This window comes from Tachypleus tridentatus, chromosome 9 (assembly GCF_004210375.1).
Source record: "Tachypleus tridentatus isolate NWPU-2018 chromosome 9, ASM421037v1, whole genome shotgun sequence".
In the NCBI taxonomy this organism is placed as follows: Eukaryota; Metazoa; Arthropoda; class Merostomata; order Xiphosura; family Limulidae; genus Tachypleus; species Tachypleus tridentatus.
Genome location: NC_134833.1, coordinates 51,105,383 through 51,122,853, shown reverse-complemented (window position 1 = coordinate 51,122,853; position 17,471 = coordinate 51,105,383). Strand labels below are relative to the sequence as shown.

Genomic DNA, 17,471 nt, shown 5'->3' with positions numbered 1-17,471 from the left:
TAATCATAATGTGAACAATTTTTCTTTGCAAATCTAGCCAAGTTAGTAATATATTATTCTATGAATAATGCTGATCTAATCAAAAGTTTGAAATATTTCACTGTATAAATCAATCAAAAGAATTATTTTATTCATAGTTTCATAATTTACAAAACACTGGTTCATATACTTTATAAAAATAGAGCTTCCATTCAAGTTTTCTAAGCTCAGAACGACCTGCACAATGTATAATAAATATAAAAGTGAACATTATTTTATCACTGCAGGCTACATGCACTATCATATTTAGTAAAATAACTGAGTTTTTCATATCAAAAGTATAAATCAGTATTTTTGACAAATCCATATTAAGAAATGTGCCATAGATAAAACTGAATAATATATGTGGAACATTACTAAGAATCTATTGTAATTTAAATTGAAACAGTAAATGTGAAAAGTTATAAAACAGTTATTGATAAGATTATTTGTGTGTATGTACATACATAAGTAACATAAGTCTTCCTTTTACTTTAAAAGGAACAATTTCTATTCAAATACTTTTCAAGTGATAAATCTTTAGGAAAACACCTTCCCTTTGGAAAATAAATCCACGATGTGTACTGAAGATACACGAGAAGAATAACAAGTATCAAGAACATAAAATAACTGCCGATGCAAAACTTGTATTGAAAGTTTCTTTTAAACACACACACACATATATATATAAAAATATACTTGAATCTTTTCAGTAGTTTAAAAAATATTTTATATAATTTTATTCTGAAAAGTACATTTACCTCAAACAAATTTTAACAAGACATTAAAATTATACTATCAGATGCTTACTCAAAGCTAACCTAAAAATGAAAAGAAACAAGTGTTAAGAATATATATTGTCAGTTTTCTTAAATAATATTCACAGTCACCCATTTCAACACATTATTAAAGTGACATCTACAGGATGTATGCCTAACAAATTTAAGCATCCTTGGTACTACAAAATTGGGGTTCATGTCTGTGCCTTTAAAAAAAACGTTTATAACAGTAAAAACAAGGTGAGGGAATGATAACATGACCTTTAATAAGATTAATCCACATATGATATATTCAGTAAACCCATATTATGACAAAACATTATGACTTTTATATTAATCATTCAGCAGCCATAGGTGTAGCTTTAAGCAAAGAATGTGAGAGCAACTGTCTAGTTAAGATTGAACTTGCTTTGAAATGATGAGACAAACACTTTTAAATAATAAAGGTGTAATCTGGTTCAAAAATACAGAAAATAATGCTTACATCACCTTCATAAAATGATCACAAATACTGGTTAAAAAAAAGAGCATGATATGTATTAAAACAAACTTGAAACTGTCTTAAAAGCTGAATAAAGCATATTTCTCATCAAGTTTATTATTATGTGTGAAACTACTGAATAGTTTGTGAGTTATAATTAAAATATTATAACTAGTTAACTGTTAACATTACATATTTGAAACAGTTATTTGATAAATTTACATTTACAATACTTTTCAAAACAAAATTATGCTCAGAGACAAAATATATATTATAAACCTAATGGCATAATAATAATAAACAAACTGAAAAAAAGGTCATTTCTTACTACTTTAAACCATTTACTTAAGTACAGCATGAACTTATATGAACTATTAGTTTTTCTTATGCATGCCAAATCTAAGTTTTAATAAATAATAATAAAGCAAGCAAAATGAAAAGAAAAACTTTCAATAACAATGTATCATTTCAGGGTATGTAGATCATACTGTATTAAAACTGCTTTTAACTACAGTTATAAATAAAATATGCCAGATCCAGCAGTCATTTGTATTATTGATATGAATAACAGTGAAATTACAATAAAGCAAAGGATAGAACAGGATGTTTGCCCTAATAACCATATATCCTAAAGCAATATGTGAGAAGTTTGGTTATTCTGAGGCATGTACATATACAGTATCATTTTTGTTTACTGTATAGCATGTAGTCATACCATGACTATCTCCTAATCTTAATATACAATTTTTCGCTTAATCTAGATATGTACAGTCTTCACATAAAATGTGGTCAAGGAAGTTGTTAGGATTTTTTCACTTTAGCACCCTATTATTCTGTGTTGTTTCCCTGAGATAACAACTAGCCTACCTTTGGAGAAATTAACTGTAAAACTACTCACTGTAAAAAAGTGGACAGTAGTTTTCTCCAATTGTAGGTCAGGTGATATCTTAGAGTTACAACTTCCATTACTTCTTAATGAGAATGACAAGTCATGTGGATGGTGCAGGTTACTGTGGGAAAGCATGCTCTTACTGCTTTAATTATGTAATGTATTGTTTTCACAGATTGGAATAAGATTTCAAATTGAATGGTCTAGAGGGAAAATAATCAATCTAGATCTTGGTCAATAGTATAGATAATTATCTTTTATGCTAAACTGAATACACATATTGTGTTTTTTTTTCCAAAAAGATTGCCTATTGTATTTTTTTTACAATTATGTTCAATTTCTAAATTTCTCACAAAGACACTTTAAGAATTCAGAATAACTCTGTATATATGTCTTGTTATCTTGCAAACCCATCATGTTGTTCTTAAGAGAATCTATTTTACTGGAGAATACCACAACTACGTATGCAAAACTTGCAGGGCTGAAATATTTGTTCTTGAATTAAGTTTCAATTTCAGTAAAACAAGTTCTCTCCTGCAGAATGAATGAATTTAAAAGAGGGCACATTACTGGACTATAAATATCTGTGAAAACAATGTACTTCCAAACTGAAGTTTTATGGATATATCTACAAGCACATTCTGAAAGTCTGAAGCAAGAAACAGTTTTTCTCTCACAAGGAAGTAAAATACATTTTATTGAATGTATTTTCATTGTGAATCTCAAATAACAAACTTTTAATCATTAAAACATTGATAAATTTATTTTTTTGTTAACATTTAAACATCAGATATCACACAGTTCAAAATCTATTAAATAAAATATAATGGCTGTACAAAAAAAAGAAAAAAGTAACATTTGTTCACCAAGAATAAACTTCTAGGATTTATATATAAAGACAAACAGATATTCTACAACTTATAGTATGTGAACACCTGTAGTGCCTGAAGTCACCATAATGTAATGTATTATACCTAGTATACTTGCTATTCTTTTCAAAATTATATACCTTATATGGATCTAGTCACATTCTGTTGAACTCACAAGCATTTAACAATTACTGGTACATGTTTTAGATTTCAAGTTATTCAGAAGTTCTAATGCCTTAAAAAATTAATATAATAAACTAAGAATTGTGCCTATGGAACAGTGTTCAAGGCAACTATAACAATTATAGAAATAAAAGTGAAGCCATAAATATTGAAACAGAACAATAATTTTCCTGTTAGTTTTAGGATGAACTGGTGTTTAAGGTAAGGTGTTTGTAGCAATTGCCAGGGGCCACGTTACAGGACCTTTAACAATAACGTCATGAAGTCGGTTTCTAATTTCCAAGAAATGGCGTTTAAACTCCAGTCCATCACCCTAATAGAACAAATAGAACATTTATTAAACAACATTTATAAAAATTTCACAAATTATTCAATATTATACTGTGTACATACAAGACTTTACTAAGGTTTCATACAAAACTGTTTTTGAAAAAATGCATTCCACAACTTTAGCTGAAATAGTCGTATATTCTTTGTTTCATTTGTTGGTTGGTTGGTTTAGTGTTTTATGGTACAAAGCAACTAGGCTATCTGCAGCAAACATCTGGTAAAAGTTAAAATTAAAGTAAAATTATTAAAATTTAATTTTTGGATTAAAAACATAAATAGCATTAAATCCAATTTTTACATCTAGTTTACAGTGGCAAGAGAAAAAATTCAGTAATACAAGTTGTAAAGGAATTTCTGTAGCATAACATGCCAGGATGACTAAGAGGTAAGTTCAAAAATCAGCATTAGTCATCTGAAGTTGGTCTTTCCAGTCCTGGTGAAGTTATTTGACGTTATGCCATTTTCAGAAAGTAAAGTAATATAAATTTTAAAGACTTGTAGCAAAATTGTAATTATTATAACTCATCAGGATGACTAACGGGTAGTTCGAACAGCAGCGTTAGTCACCTGAAGTTGGCCTTTCCAGTCTTGGTTTTGAGTTATTTGATATTACAGCCATTTTCTAATTTCAAGTCAAATTAGATGTACTTTGATTCTTAAAATGGAAACACATTAAAAAAGGCCTAATGCATAAATTAAAAAACTTAAATAGTATTAAAAAGATTAATGGCCTTTAAAAATTTAAAAACGTTTCTAAGTGTCACAATCACCAATAACACTGTCTAACGTTACAGATAAAACCTTGGGACAAAATATGTTTAAAATAGTGCCGTTGTTGACAGTCATAATGATGGCAAGATAGTAAAATGTGGCTTATTGTGACCTGAGTGTTACACAGAGAACACATTGGTGAATCAGTTCCAGATAAAATAAAACGATGAGTTAAAAACTGTGATCAATGCGTAGTCTAGTTAGAACAACTTTCTCTTTCTGAAGTATACAGTAAAGACAGTTGCAAACTGCAGAGGTGCAAAGGAAGTTTGTGAGACTCTATGTATAAGCTCTGAACTGGGGAAGTGCAGAAAGCCCCAGTGCAGATCCAAAGCCCCTGATGATAAACAGGGTCCAGTATCTTTAAGGCTGAGGTCTTGCAAGACCAGTGATCCATACACGAGTTTCAATCAAATAAGAGCACGATATATCTTTATCATAGAGCATTGATCTGCTCCCCAAGTGGTGGAAGAGAGGACATGGAGGATGTTCAGTGCTCTTGTACATTTGACCATACCTGCTTGATGTGTGGTATAAAGGTCAGCTTGTGATCAAAGATAAGCCCAAAGAACTTCGTCTCAGGGACCACAGGTAGCACAACTTCATCAATATGGAGTTCAGGATCAGGGTGAATACCCCATTGGCAGCAAAAGTGGATGCAAACAGTTTTATAGAGAGAGAAGTTAAAGCCATTTGCTGTGGTCCATTTCAGTGAACGATTGAGGGCAGTCTGTAGCTGCCTCTCAATATACCTCATGTTCGACGACTGATACGAGATGTGAAAGTCGTCGACATAGAGCCCATATGCAACAGTGAGAGGGAGTTGTTCAGTGATAGCATTAATCTTTATACTGAAATGTGTGACACTCAAAACACAGCCCTGAGAGACCCCAAGTTCCTGTAGAAAAGAACGGGAAAGTGTTGAACCCACACAAACTTGGAATCTCCTGTCTGTTAAAATTGTTTTAATAAACATGGGTAAATGGCCATGTAACCCATATACATGGAGGTCTTGCAAAACGCCATACCTCCATGTTGTGTCATAAGCCTTCTCAATATCAAAGAATATTGATACAAGATGTTGTCGTTTGGGAAAGGCTTCTCTGATTGACTTTTCAAGTCGAATTAGGTGGTCCAAGGCGAAGTGCTGTTGTCGGAACCCACAATGGGTGGGTGAGAGGAAGTTGTTTGATTTGAGGAACCAAACAAGATGGTCATTAACCATCCTCTCTTAGGTCTTACAGAAAGAGCTCATCAAAGCAACTAAATGGTAGTTTGAAGGAATCTTGAGATCCTTCCCAGACTTAGAGAGGTAGGACAACAGCCTGGTGCCAGGCATCATGAAAAACATTCTCCTGCCAGATCCAGTTAAAAACAATCAGAAGAATAACAAGAGAAGCAGGAGATAGATGGTGCAGCATTTCATAGTGTACATCATCAGATCTGACCAATGCACTGCCAGACCAATGAAGGGCCAGTCTGAGTTCCACCAGTGTAAAGGGATGATTACAGTCAAAGAGACAATCAACTAGAAAACAGAGGTGATCGCTCTGCCCAAGTCTTGATGGTTAATAAGGTGGAGGATGAAGCAGAAGTGCTAGATACTTGGCAAAAGATTTCACTTAGAGTATTGGTGATGCTCTGGGTATCAGCTACTTCCTGGCCATCTGAGAGCAAGATTGAGAAGGGGACAGAATTATATTGCCCACTGACCTTTTGAATCTTGTCCCACATGACTTTGGAACTGGTGGTAGAAGACATGCTGGTTGTGAACTTAATCAAAGATTCCTTCTGGCTTTGATGTCTTACCCACTAAGCATGTGCACGGGCCTACTGGAAAATGATGTGGTGCAAGAGTGTGAGATACCTACAAAAAGTATCCCAGACCCGCTTTTGAGCCTTCTGTGCCAATGTGGCAGGCAGGATTCCCCCATGGATGAGGATATTGTGGAAACATGTAGAGGTTTTAGGAATACATTGAGCAGCCACCTGTATTATAGTCAGTTACTGCTGCAACACAGTTGTCTATTGATGAGTTACAGACAATGGCAGGATCAAGTTTGGTGAGAGCAGTAAAAGAAGGGCATGCGGGTTGGGTGGCATCAACCACAGCCAGTCTCTCTCAAACTTACAGGAAAATGATCACTGCCTCATGGGTTATCGTCAACCCTCCATGAAAATTGGGAGAATAGTGAAGGGGAGCAAATTGAGAGATCAATAGCAGTAAAGGACAGACTAGGTGCATAAAAGTAAGTATAAGAACCCCTATTGAAAAGAGAAAGGTTGTGATCAAACAGCATGCGCTCTACGAAGCGACCCCTCCCATCAATATCAGCACTTCCTCAGAGGGGATGATGTCCATTAAAGTCCCCCAGGATTAAAAAGGGAGACAGCAACTGGTCAATGAGAGCATCAAGGTTTGATTGATCATAGTGTCTCCAAGTGACAGGTAGAGAGAACAAACAGTGATGGTATGACCCAAGGAAACACAGATGGCTACATCTTCCAAAGGTGTGTTGAGTGGAAAAGACAGAGTGGACATATGCTGATCAACCAACACTGCTACCTCTCCATCACACAACCTGTCATTACTGTACAAATAAAACTGCTGAAAGGTGACTATATCAGCAGGTTTTAGAAATGATTAAAGACATACAGAGGATGGTAGGAAGCAATCAGTGCTTTGATGTAATCCAGATTAGAAAGTAAATCTTGACTGTTCCATTGTACCAAGCTGGCCATTTTTATTTATGTGTAGGCAAATTGGGTGGAGAGTCCTTCTGTTTACAACCACGTCTTTTTTCTATATTGTCTTTATTCGAGGAAGGTCTGTTGACCTCCATGGATACTGCCTTGTGTCGATTGGGCAGGTCTTTGTTGTTGAAAGTGGATTCCAGTGACTGAGGATATGAATGAGTGATTTTTTTGCATCATGAGGTGGGAGAAGATAATGTACCTGAGGAAATGCCTGTACCCAGAACCAAAGGAAGTGGATCTTGGGATTTGCTGGAATGTATGTTAGAGACAGAAATGAGTGTTGACATTGATTCATCAACTTTTTTAACCATGGAAGTCAAGAGACTTTTCATTTGGTTTAAGAATGATTTTTTAGAGCCACAGAGAGTGTTTGCACTCACATTGTAGCAGTGTATGCAGCAGCATACGTCTGAGGTGAAATGGCGGACAACAACTTTTGAGCCTCAGGGTAAGTAATGTTTTGGATTGTTTTCAAACGTTGCACCTCTCTTTCTTCCAACTATTTAGGGCAAGAATAAAAGTAGGACAGGTGAGAGCCATTGCAATTGATGCAATGAAGGTCTGTTTCACACTCATAGGCATCATGGTCCTTGCCACTGCAATGAGCACACATCAAGGAACCACAACCTGATGTCTTTGAATGACTGACCTGCTGACACTGGAAACTCTGAGAGGGTTTGGAATGTATGGCTGCACCTTGCAATTAAAATAACCTGCCCTGATGGTGGCAGGTGGACACAGTGATGTAAACATCAGAATGAGGACATTGGTCAGCATCATAATTCCATTTTTGTGAGCAAAGATATGCCTCGCTGCAGAAACTCCTTGGGTGGAGAAACCAGCAAGAATCTCTAACTTGGGGATGTTCTTCAAATCCTTCTCAACAATAACTCCTCATAACGAATTCAAAGTAGCATGAGGTGTAACCTCAATAGGTATATCCCCAATTACCTTTGAATTCAAGAGGAGTTCACTGTGTTGGGAAGTGGATGTTTCAACCAATATGTCTCCAGATCGAAACTTCTTTACTGACTTTGGAGAGCCAGCAAGTCCCTTCAGAATAAAAAAGGGGGCATTTGCCCTAAATGTTTTTCTGAAAAAGAATGTAGGATGAGAAAATGAGGTACAGTGGTGGTACAGTCGTTGAAGATTGCTGATCAGTCTTCAAGACATGGATGTTTACCTGTTGACTGTTTTTTCAGTATTTTATTTAAATTTTTATTAGGAGGGCCCATATGAAAAAAGAAAATTTCGGTGCCCACTGACCCCACCCACCATGGAGCCCTAAGAGGGAACGCACTACAATGTCAAGCAAGGACATTGCAGCAACACCAGGGTTTCACAAGCACTATACCCAAACACCAGCATCAGACACAATGTCCACAATACCCGTTGAGAACTTCCAACACTGGTACTTGGTTGACTCTAGCCCAAGTAGACCAGCTGAATGACCCAAGGGCAGCCACCCAAAGGCTGCCCGTCTACAGGAATTCAAGGCCAAAGTGGTGTGTTAGGGTTGGACCCCTTAACCACCAGGATTCTCTCCTCCCCTTCGCGGGTCACCACACACGGCAAACACATGGGTGGATGTTTAGATCCCAGAGGAGGTAACCTGAAAGAACAAAACCTTCCCTGGGAGGTCCTCTCACCACGTACAGGAATCCACTCCGAGGGGCAGATGTTGAAGATTGCTGCTCAGAATCTTCAAGATGTGGTTGTTTACTGGTGGACTGTTTTTTCACTATTTTATTTGGAGGATCCATAATAAAAAAAAAGAACATTTCGGTGCCCATTGACCCCACCCACCATGGAGCCCTACGAAGGGACGCACTACAATGTCAAACAAGGACACTGCAGCAATGGGTGAGAACTATACCCAAATGCCAGCATCAGTTACAATGTCCACAACACCTGTTGAAAACATCCAACACTGGTACTTGGTTGATCCTAGCCCAAGTGGACCAGCCAACTGACCCTGGAGGGAACCACCCCAAGGCTTCCCATCTACAGGAATTCAAGGCCAAAGTGGTGTATTAGGGTTGGACCCCTCAACCACCAGGATCCTCTCCTCCCCTTCATGGGTCACCACACATGGCAAACACATGGGTAGATGTTTAGATCCCAGAGGAGGTAAAAATGAAAGAACAGAACCTTCCCAGGAAGGTCCCCTCACCACATATAGGAATCCACAACAAAGGGCTGTTTCATTTGTAATAAGCTTGCATAACATGTAAGCAATGCTATAATTATAACAATATTAAATACTGTTAAGTAAACATTTAACATATACAACTTAAAAGACCATCAAAGAATTCATAATTTGAATAATTTTTTAACCTTAATGTGACAGTAATCATGTTCTATGTTAATACATATTATACACTCACCCGTGATAGCCTGAAATCTACAAGTATATCTGTCATCTCAATCAGACTGGCCTTGAAGACAAGCTGCATCTTCCTTCGATCCTGGGTTATTACTGTTATCTAATTGAACAAATGCAGTATAAGAATTACTTTCTAAGATTTTTTCTACAAATAGTTCTTATGAAACAACATTGAAAACTAACAATGTCTCTTTTTACATATTAAATTGGATCATTGTTTCTCCTTGAATTTTTAAAAATATATAACTATGGGCTGGCTATAATTATTTTTTAGTTTGCATGTGACACCAACATATCCATGCAAAACAAATGAAATATAAATTTGTTCCCACTGAGAAGCAAAACTGATTATTAAGCTAAACTAAAAATTACTTATGTAAGTTACTTTTTCAATGTTTTAATTAAAATGTTTGCTAGATTGTGAAAGTTAAAAAATCCACAAGGTTTATGTATACATATAATTAATGATGAATTAGTTAGTTCAGTGCCTATCAGTTAATAAGTTAAGCAGGTAATCATTAAGTATTGTTTGAATTAATTCTATGATTGACTGGAAATTATTCAGTTTAGTGAGATGTTAATGAGTATTCATTTCAAAGCTAGCTCAGTGTTTGGAATGAGAGTTATCATATTTATTCTAGAATTTTACAAGTAAATTTACAAGCTAGTCTTAAATGCATTTTGGAGTTTATGAATTTAAAATTTGTCCTACAACTGAATGTAGCTGTAGAAAACGTTTATTGAAAAAAAACGTTTTATTAATTTGCTATTGTCATGTAGTCTGGATGTGGTACTATTTTTCCAAAATAGTCAAAATAACACAGCCAATGATAAAATGTATTAAATTATTTACCATCGGATAATGAACAATGTCCAACTTGATTGTGAGTGCTTGGTATATATTTATCTCAGTGCAAGCACCTAAAGTCTAAAAGACTATTTAATGACTTCAAATTAGAAAGCACAAAAGAATGAGCCTAATTCCTACCAGTGTTATAAATGGTCTTAATTATTTTTTATCTATTAAAATTTAACCAAAGTCCCTCTCATATCTTCATAAAAGTAAAATATTATGTTTTGGTATTTGTTAAATTAGCTTAGTTTTTAGCATTCATACAATTTTGGTTTTAAGCTTTATACATCATGTATATATTTTATGTATGTCTATATTACTGATAAAACATAATTAATCCTTATTAATGCTTTTTTGCAGCACAAATCTAACCTCATTTGACAAGAATGCATCTCTTGTTGTTATTAATTGAATAAATTTATCATGCATTGGTTCTAAATAATAACTTTTGTAACAATTTCCATACGCAATTCATCAAACTAAGGACAAACTTATATTTCTAAACTATGATGGTGAAAATAGAAAAACAAAACAAAATGCTTCTCTGGAATTCAAAATGCAACACAGAAATTTCTGTTTTAGAAAACTAGTTTAGAAACCTGGCCAGAATTCCTCTTCCAACTGTATCCTAACTTTTCAAAAACAGCCCAAAGCTCTTTCAAAGTTGCATCTGAATTGGTCTTGACAAAGAACCTTGTCATTCTTTTCACAAGTCTCTGCATAGGAGTCTACAAAAAATGGATGAAAGTAGCAATTAAATCCATCATCTTCAAATAAGCCCAACAAACATACTTAAAAATTTGAGAACTAATTTAATAATCTTCTTTAAAGTCAGAAAATATCATTTAAAGTTAATGCAATGATCAATGTATGTATCACATGATTTACTTTGTTTAAAACTACATTTCAAGCAAAATTATTTCTAGGATATTCTAAATATTCAGAAAAAGGTGGAAAGGATGCATCAAAAAATGTATTGAGATAAACTAAAAAAATAATAAACAAAATAGTTTACCAGAGAGGAGCTTGGAGTAGTCTGTATCTGACTGCTAAGTAGCATGTGCTCTGGATGGGCAGGTTACGAGAAACTAATACCATATGATACCTTGTTCATGATGGATGTCTCATTATCTCCTGTTTGAGCACTATCATCAATACTGGGATCAGGTTGGGAGTTAGAGAAACGAGTAACACCTACATCCCTGTGGCTTAGAATAAATAAAAGTTAACCATATTTATCACAAGTAAAACAAACATTCTTTAAACATAAAGAAACAGCAAAGTTGCTAGTACAAACTGAAAGCAAATGAATATAGCATATCAATGGTAAATAATAAGTGAATGTTGGATCAGAAAACTTTATAGTTGAAGAGGTTACAAGTGTCACATAGCTCACATTAAAGCATTATTTTAGTTACACAGAAATTTATTGAATATTCTAGCTTTGAATCTATTGCTACTTTGATAAAACATACCAATTTGTTACATTTTAGAAAATAAAAGAGATAAACTGATATTTGTTAGAAGGCAATTATAAAAATAAAAACATAGATATTAGCATCTGTTGCTAAAAAACAAAATATATTAATTCAACACTTCTAAAAATTTTGACAGAAATATCTCAGTAAACTGGAGATAAAAGTAAGTTAGTAAAGTATATAACTTCTGTCAATCATGCAAATTAATGAAAATATAAAAAAAGCTTTATTAATTAAAAATACAGAATTCAGACCACCAACCTCTCTAAGGCTGCAGGATGGTCATTTTCTGAGCAAATCCGTTTTCGAGGTACTGAATCAGTATTAATAGAACACCATCTACGAACAGCTATTTGAGAGGATAGGTAATCTTATCACAAACAATCAAAGTTTGTTTTGAAATGTAATATAAATTTCTTGAAAAACACTTTGAAGCATAAACTCAAAAGATACCATGTCCAAAAGAAAACACCTAGTAAAATACTTTACAGAGTTACCATCCAGCACGTTTAGTACAAATGTTTTATTTCTGCATTTCTTTTCCATATTTCAGACAATTTAAGTTTACATAAGATCATTTTAAACGAAAATATAAACACAGATATAAATTCAGTAAAGCATGATTATTATACACTAAATGGATTGTACCTTTGGATTTGAAATTCTTGTTGAACCACTGATGACTTTTGATTTGACTGATGGTGTAGCGTTTAGAGGGACTACCCATTAAAACTTTTCTCAAAAGAGCTTGACAAAAAATAAGGTTTCCATATTTATATTTATTATACAATATATAATGCACACTTAGCTATAACAGTGAACAAAACAAGAGTACATTTAAAACTTTCTTGTTTCTTCAAAAGATAAATGTGATAAATTACTGTATATGTAATCACATCTCTCTCTCTTGCCATACACCACACACATGCTATAAAATGATAAAGATGAAAAGAATATGCAGCAACCATACTATGAAAATATTGTGTTTTTCTTCTCAAGTTCAACATTAGTTTAGTACATAAAGAGGAACTTTTTCAAATTTGTAGGGTAAAAAATTCAATTAACTAAAAAAATTATACCCATAGTAATGTAGTACTGGCACAAGAAGATAATTTTTTTTCTATTCTCTAAGTTCATATGTAAAACTTTCAAAATTTTAGTATACATTGTGTTGGTTTTATTTTAGAACATTGGTCAAGGGAGAGCTACTGTGTTTTTCTCACCTTTAGTTGTTCATGGGACTAAATGACTCATGAAAAATGTCCTGGTATTCCTTATTGTAAAGGATAACAGACAGCAAAAATAAACATTTCTCATGGTAAACAGGGTGATGCCCTGGGATCTTAAAACTCCCATGTTGTGTTGAGATCAGCCTGTAGTCAGTAGGTAGTTTGTGAGACAAATTGGTTTTGTATTATTATGTTTTAACAGTTTCTATTTAAAAAACAATCTTTGTTTTTCAGATGTGACTAAATTTATCTCCTTTTAATTAGACTTAATAGCTCTTAAGATTGTGTTAATTTGTGTTCTAGATTAAGACTTAAGTTAGATGTAAGTATAAGTTTTCTACAGTTTTTTGTGATAAAGACTTAAAACTTCTTGAATTTGGAATAAACTTTAAAGATTACAAATTCTTAACCTCTGAGAACTAAGAAGCACTCCAGTTAACCCTGCACAAAGTAATTTTCATATTAAGATTAAAAATCCTTTTTTTTTTAAATACTTTGTGCAATCTCTAAATCCTCCTAAATACATTTCAAACATATAGGATCAGTCAATTTGACTGACCTCATGATCACCCCCCTCACCCAAAAAAAAACAGAAAAAAACACAATAAATTACTGAAGATTTTTGGTTCAGAACACAATGTTATACAACATTTGATAGATGAAAACTTTGACTTCATATTCGTTACAGGTAATATATAATTAAATATAAGAGAGAACTAGTAATAAATCCTAAAAGAGAGGATGTGGCAGAAGAGGTCTTAATGTTATATTTGGTAGCTCTGTAACCAAACAATATTAGAAGCTATAAAAGTCATGGTTTGTCTGAGCAATGACAATTTTATTGTGAGTAATTTACATTTACTTTCATCCTTTTTGAGGAGTTGTGGATAAAATAAAGAAGATAAGATACCCAAAGAAAATTTATCATGTGTGTCACACAAGGGAAAATTCAGGATTTTCTAAAAATATTGCCTTGTAGAATTACAAACATAAAACTTATATGCTATTAAAATATGGATTATTAGATTTCTTGCTATAGAAATTGATTAACATAAACAAAAATGGTTTAATACAATTTTGAATGTAAGATACTAAAAACTGTGTGTCACATGCAGTACAGGATAATGATGAAAAGTTAACCTTGAATGTTTTAGTAAATAAAAAGTCACATTATAAGTTTTGAGTGAAGTCTGTATCTCTGGGTCAGACAGAGAGTTAAAGAAACACAAGCCCATACTATATAATACAGTATTTGTCAAATCTATATTTTCATTCTGAGAGAGATTAGTATAAATGAGAACACCACAATAATTTTGTTTTGAATGGCCAATTTTTAAAAGATTTTACTTGTTACTACATATCATTTTATAGAGAAAAATCACTGTCAAATGTTTTCAAAAACATAAACTTTATTTTTCATTCAATAAGCCCAAATTTACTTGAGATGATAAATCTTGTTTGCAAGTATTTACTGCAATTTGGTTACTTACACAGGGCTAAATTATCAATTTTCCTCCATGGAGATTGCATTATTTTACATTCTTTCCAATCTCTGTACTCTTTACAATCATAGTGAGGTTTATCCCAAGGAAGCTCTGAAAAAAATTTAAGTAAAAATAGTAATAATATATTCCAAACCAAATATAAATTTCTGAAATAATGATTCACTTCATGTAAATTACTTTAATAATTATCACAACACATTAAACAAACAATGAGAATATTGTTGTAAGCTATATTTTTAATGTTCTAATTTAAATGTTGGCTAAAGGGAGATAAAGTCTTGATGATAATATTGATATTAAAAGGTTCAATAATATAGGCTTCAAACAGGTACAAAGGTCTAAGTGTGTGATATAAAGTATTCTTACACATTCAAAGCAAAATTTATATGTGTTTGCTATTGTGCTTAACAAATTACTTTACATAAATAAGTTGATTTGTTTTACATTAGTTACAATTATTTGTAACATATGTCTTTGATAACTTACAACAGTGTAAAGGTGTTCAAGTATGTAGAAATATTAAAAGTGGAATATAAACTAATTCACTAGTTTACATGGACTGGGCTTTGAATTATTTAAAATAATCTACCAATGAAAGAACATAATAATAATAATAATGGAAACCATACACTAGGAAAGTTAAGAGTAAAGCATATCTTGACACATTATTCTGCAAGGGTTAGTGATTTTAAATAACTTTCTTGTCATATATATCAAGATATTCATTTCTAATGGATTAAATTTTAGAAGTTTCAACAAATATTTATATTTGAAATATATACAAATATAAAAATATGAGAATTTACTGTTTTTTTCTTATATAGTAATGTATGTATTCCTCACATAAACTTATGCAGTAGCATGTATATCAAATGCTGAAATAAATGTTACCTTAAGATAATGTGTAAAAAAGGATAAATCTTCCTTAGATGATTATTTTAAAACTTTTAACTAACAAGATAAGAACTGTATCAAAATAACTAAAAAAATCAAAATAATAAACATCCTCAAAGCACATACAACTATCAATTTTACAAGTTTTTCTGCATTAAATATTTTTCTAATAGCACTAGTCATTTGTACTTTTCAACTTTTCTGACACCAGAGCTGAGGTTTTCAAGGGGTTCTCTTAAGTTAAATATGAAAGGTGATCTAACTTTCTGATACTTCTGAAATTTTAACCAAAATGTAAAAATAGAAAAAAATTTCTGAAGAAAGCAATATATAAAACAAATCATAAGTGACCTTCATTTATGTGTGTTATCATAAAGGGCCACATGAATAAGTAAACAACATGTTCACCACAGCCATACTTAAATGTCTTTATAGTATTAATTAAATATATGGAGGGTTGAGTACATTACATGAAAACATTTTGAATTTGTAAGTAAGCAAGTAGTATGACAAACATGGCCAATATGATGTTCCAATGGAACAACAAGTATCATAATTACGTTCTAACATTGTTTGGCATTTCAGAGGTAGTCTGATGCCACAGAAAACCAATAGGTTTTGTAAGGGAACATAACAGCCATTTCTGATGAAAAGTATTCATACACTCAGTTCATAAAGGCATTTTCAGTTTAGAGATTCAGAATTTACAGGATGAAGATGTCCGTTGTAATTAATAGCATTTGAAAACAAAGGAATAACAATCAATTTAGAAAGCCAGAACCATCTGGAAAGAGACATGCAATAAGCTGTACTCCAACCATGATAAGTAAGGTGCAGCATCTTGTAACAGGTGAGAATTTACAAACAAAAAGGTCAGTGGCACAAGCTGTCCAAATTCAATACACAATATAATTAAGAATAACCTCTGTTTGGAAATGTGACTAATTACTACCACAACATATCCATTCAACCATCACAAATCTCAAGCAGCTGGAACTCAGCTAGTCTCAAATTATGATAGGTTACTGCAATGTCAAAGAAACTCTGATTTTTGTAAAACCACACTTTTTGAAAAGTTCAAATGCTGTGAAGTTCACTTTCACTCTAACTCCAAATCACATGCTGATCTGGAGACTTAAATGGCTATTGATTGTAGTTTGACATGAAAGTAGCATTGATTCTTAACATTATGACAGCTCCAAGCAGAATAACCACAACTGTAAGTTATAAACCATCCAGGTATCTAACCCAAAGTTATTAACTAAAATCCAAATCACCAATGTGTACGTGAAGGGTTACATAGCTCATCATGTTGAAGACTGAAGGTTCCTGTATGATAAAACTCTTTATGTATCTAGAAACAAAAGACTTCAAAGCTTGGCACTACACTTGGGATGAAGATAAAAACACTAGTGGCAAAGGTTTACACTCTGTTCTTCTTCTCTACATCAGTCTTATACTGCTACACTTAAGCAAACCAATAAGGGTTGCTGAGCACCAAAATGGTACAAACTCCAATACAGACCATGCTTTCATTAACTCCACCTTGAATGTCATCTCTATCTAGCTTAGAGGACATAGTGTTTGCAGTGATCACTTCATGCCTGAAATAGTTAATATTCTGATCCAATCCTTTTCTCTTTTCATATAACTATAATAAACAGCTGAATAATTTAAATTAAAATATTTCTGATTAAAATAAGTTAACTAATAAAAGAAATTATTTTATTCTCATTTAGTTTCTGTGAACATTATACTGGGGTTGAGTATGTTATTATTAACCCTTTCCATATGGGCAGAGGTCAGAAGACATGTCATCACATTTGTAGACTTACATTCAAAATTCTATTAATCTACTATTTTGTGAATGTATATCAATACATGTGGAATCAAATTTTAGTATTATATATTATTTAATTTCTTAATTTAAAAGTCAATATTTAAAAAAAATACTAAACATTAACTTGTGTGTATGACACAAGTCTTCCACTTACATTGTCTTCCACTTTTGGTTAGATAACATTTTGTGATGACTACAATACAACACCT

At 32.8% G+C, this 17,471-nt stretch overlaps 1 protein-coding gene across 1 annotated transcript in view; it reads right to left on the bottom strand.

The window, feature by feature from the left end:
* Positions 1-105: 105 nt before the first annotated feature.
* Positions 106-17,471, bottom strand: part of LOC143225237 (serine/threonine-protein kinase Chk1-like) — a 36,494-nt gene continuing 19,128 nt past the window's right edge. The window contains 7 exon segments of the mRNA XM_076454289.1: positions 106-3,532; positions 9,465-9,563; positions 10,916-11,044; positions 11,332-11,524; positions 12,056-12,143; positions 12,443-12,541; positions 14,514-14,618. Coding sequence (XP_076310404.1) covers positions 3,416-3,532; positions 9,465-9,563; positions 10,916-11,044; positions 11,332-11,524; positions 12,056-12,143; positions 12,443-12,541; positions 14,514-14,618 — 830 coding nt within the window. The 3' untranslated portion in view covers positions 106-3,415.